Below are 3,602 nucleotides of genomic sequence, written 5' to 3'. Positions count from 1 at the left end.
CCAGCCCTGCTGACACCTTGACTTTGGCCCAGTGAAATGGAAACTTTTGGACTTCTGGCCTTCAGAACTGTAAGAAATTAAACTGGTGTTGTTTTAAGCCACCAAGTTTATGGTAATTTGTTCTAGAAGCAGTAGGAATAATACAGATGGCATATTTGTGAAATCTGTTTTAAAATGCATTTATTAGAGAACCAGAGTCTCTAGTCTCTCTCCCAGATGGCTGTTATGTACACCTTTCACATCCTTCCTGTTGGTGGCATCCATTTCTTCCACGTCCCAGTCCAGGAGGTGGAAGAAGATTAACTGTGGGTTCTGGAAAAAAGGGGCAAGGCATGGAGTTCCACATGTGGGCCCATATTTTTTCCTTTTCAATTATTTCTGATGATTTCTTAGTGGCTAAATACTCGTAGTAACCTAGTGCGTTGAGAACCCTGAGAAGACTGACTAGTTTGGGGGTTGGTAAAAGGAAGGAATGTTGAAAAAGATGTCACAGAGTAGGTGGCATCTTAAAGAACAACTAGGATTTTTGCCTGTGGGGAACAGGGAAGTAGACCATGCAAGGAGACAGCCTAAGACGAGTCATGGAAGCTGGAGGAACGCTAAGTAGGCTGCGGTGTTAGATACACTGGGAAAGGGACAGTGAGAGGTGAGGCCTGCAACCGCTGGGGCATTTCTTCACTCAACGCAAAAAACATGATCTGGCTGCTATGTGACAAGCCCTGTGCCAGGCACTGAGGACAAAGAGATGAACAAAATAATGACCCCTGCCATTAGAGAGTTCATCATCTGGGAGGACAAATGTATAACTACATAGATTATAATCCCATGGACCAAGGCAAGCTTGAATGTCGAGAGTCTGGGCCTTATCCTTTATCCGTTAGAGGGGAGGGATGAACAGGCAGAGAGGCTGAAGCGGAGACAGAGGGGAAACATGCTCGGGGTTTTTAAATTCCAGGGCAGCAATTCTGTGTCCTTTGTGCTATAATATTTTCTCTTTTTAGCTTCTCTTATTTCCTGAATTCTTCCCTTTTCCACCAGGATGCTAATCACTGTTTTATCAGCAACAGGTCAGACAACTCACAGACATTTGACTACTTCATTTTCTCAGATCGGTGTCTGCTCGGGTCCCCTCAAGCACAATCACTATCAGTGCCTTTGAGCCTTATCCTCCCTTGGAGGTCACCCATTCAGCTAGTCATGATTCGCGACCTCCTAACTCAGTCCTGGGCCTGGGTGCCGCATAGTCCCAATGGCAGCTTCTCACTGGTGCTAACTGCCACTTGACTGGCCAGCTGTGTGCAACCCTGCTTTGTCCTCGCCTCTCTTCTTAATACCTTTGCCAACTTGTCTTGGTAAGAATGAGAGACGCCTGCCCTGGCCGTGGGCAAGCTTGCTGAGCTTGCTGGGTCAGATGAGGCTGGTCATGAGGCAGCTCTGGCAGTTCCCTCCCTCCTCTGATTCCACATCAATCAAATCTAGATGTGACATCTTTTTACCTAAAAGCCTTACTTGAACTTATCATTATTTAAGTTTGTTTTCCCAGCTAGACTGTAAGCTCCCAGGAACTATCCCTTATCATCTTTGCAGTCACTGACCCCTCCTGTCCAGCCCCCCACACCCTCACCAGCTCCCACTCCCCCCATTTTGTGCTATGTGGACACTTGACAATGGGTTGAAAGCTGCTGGAGGAGGGTGGAGGCAAGACTCGTGACTAGGATTGGCTCAGGGCCAGTTTGGCAACCCTTGACTTAGCACCCAGCTCCTTAGGGGGTGGCACCTTCACCAGCCAATGCCTGGCATGTGGAAGATGCAATACATGGCCAGTGAAGAAATGAATAAAAGATAAGGAGATATCTCGACACCCCCAATGTTAACTTGATCGAAGTACCTTTACTTCTTGGGCAATGCTCTTCCTCTCTAGAAGAATTTCAGTGAGCGATCGATGTGCTAGCAGACGCTTCATGGTGGTTTGTACAAGGAACTGGACAGCTTTGGACACGTGGGCAAGGTTGCTTAGGAGAAGAGAGGCGTTCTCCATTCGGTAGTAGCAGACGGCGTCTACCTCCATTATGAACAGGTCCTTGGTCACAACCTGGGCAGAAGACAAAGCCTGGGTGACAGGCCTGATTCTTGGGCTCCTTTCTCACGCCAGGACAGGGGAGCTAAATGTGTTCGAGGGGCGTGTTCTCAGAGTAAGATTATAGCAAGGAAAGAAAAAAAGAGCAGCTGGCCTACCCTTTATTCAAAATAGACCTGTTTTTTAAAATTATGGAGTTTTTATTAAATACATGAAAAAACTCAAAATTTAAAGGCATCTTGTTGTAAATTCTTTTGTAAAAAAAAAACAACCAAGAATAATTTTCTTATATGAAAGAAAAAAATCAGTTCATTGTTTATCAAGTCTTTTAAACTGATGTTCTCCTCCCCCCACAAAAAAGTGCTAAAAGAGAATTAGTCTGGGAAACAAGCACGTGAACGTATTGATCTCCAGAGGGCAGATTGGCGATGCACAGCAAAAGCCCTAAAAGATGCATGTTCTCATCATTTCCATTTTTATACACTATCACAAGGACATAGTTTAAGGATTTAGCTGCAAGGATGTTATTCACAGTATTGCTTATTGTAATAAGAAATTGGAAATAACATCAACAATAGGGAACTGTCAATTGTGGTACATTCATACAATGGAATGCTATGTGTCCATTTAAAATAAAGGGGTAGAAACAGCTAATATATGAAAAGATGATCACAAAAATTGTTGGATGAAAAAGGTATGCTACAAAATAGAATGTATGGTTTGATATATATTCCTGTCTATAAATATAACCACATACATAGAAAAGTCTGAAAGAATACACTCCAAAATATCGACACTTATCTATAGGTGATAGGATTAGGAGGAAGTTTAATTTCTCCCTTTTTAATATTTTATTATCTAAAATAAGCCTTTAAAATATATATTGTTTCTATTTACATTTCTATTTACCAAAAGAAAAAATGAGAAAACTTCAAACTGAAAGTGGGGACAATTTAGGAAAGGCTTATAAATCTAAATTACTAATAGAAAAATCTAGGTGTTATGTCTTCTTTTAATTTTTTATTGTGGTAAAATATACATATCATCAACCCTACTATCTTAACCACTTTTAAGTGTACAGTTCAATAGTGTTAAGAACATTCACATTGTTTTTATCTTGCAAAAGTGAAACCAATTAAGTAACTCCCTCAGCCCCTGTAACCACCATTCTACTTTCTGTCTCTATGAATTTGACTACTCTAGGTACTTCATATAAGTGGATTCATATGGTATTTGTCTTTTTGTGACTGGCTTATTTTACTTAGCTTAATGTTCTCAAAGTTTATCCATGATGTAGCATATGTCTGAATGTCCTTTCTTTTCAAGGCTGAATAATATTCCAGTGTAACTATATTCCATATTTTGTTTATCTATTCAGCCATTGATAAATATTTGGGTTGCTTTCACCTTTTGGTTATTGTAAATAATGCTGCTATAAACACAGGTATACAGGGCCAGCCGAGTGGCTCAGTTGGTTAAGAGCTCGCTCAAGAGTGCGAGCTCTGAGCAACGGTTCAATGCCTGG

At 41.5% G+C, this 3,602-nt stretch overlaps 1 protein-coding gene across 1 annotated transcript in view; it reads right to left on the bottom strand.

The window, feature by feature from the left end:
• Nucleotides 1–1,851: 1,851 nt before the first annotated feature.
• The window catches only part of NPHS2 (NPHS2 stomatin family member, podocin), a 10,327-nt gene continuing 8,576 nt past the window's right edge, over nt 1,852–3,602 (bottom strand). The window contains exon 5 of the mRNA XM_019630826.1: nt 1,852–2,092. Coding sequence (XP_019486371.1) covers nt 1,871–2,092 — 222 coding nt within the window. The 3' untranslated portion in view covers nt 1,852–1,870. The remainder of the gene's footprint in view (nt 2,093–3,602) is intronic.

The sequence above is a fragment of the Hipposideros armiger genome, unplaced genomic scaffold, assembly GCF_001890085.2.
Source record: "Hipposideros armiger isolate ML-2016 unplaced genomic scaffold, ASM189008v1 scaffold_950, whole genome shotgun sequence".
Classification (NCBI taxonomy): domain Eukaryota; kingdom Metazoa; phylum Chordata; class Mammalia; order Chiroptera; family Hipposideridae; genus Hipposideros; species Hipposideros armiger.
This window is presented reverse-complemented; position numbering and strand designations above follow the sequence as displayed.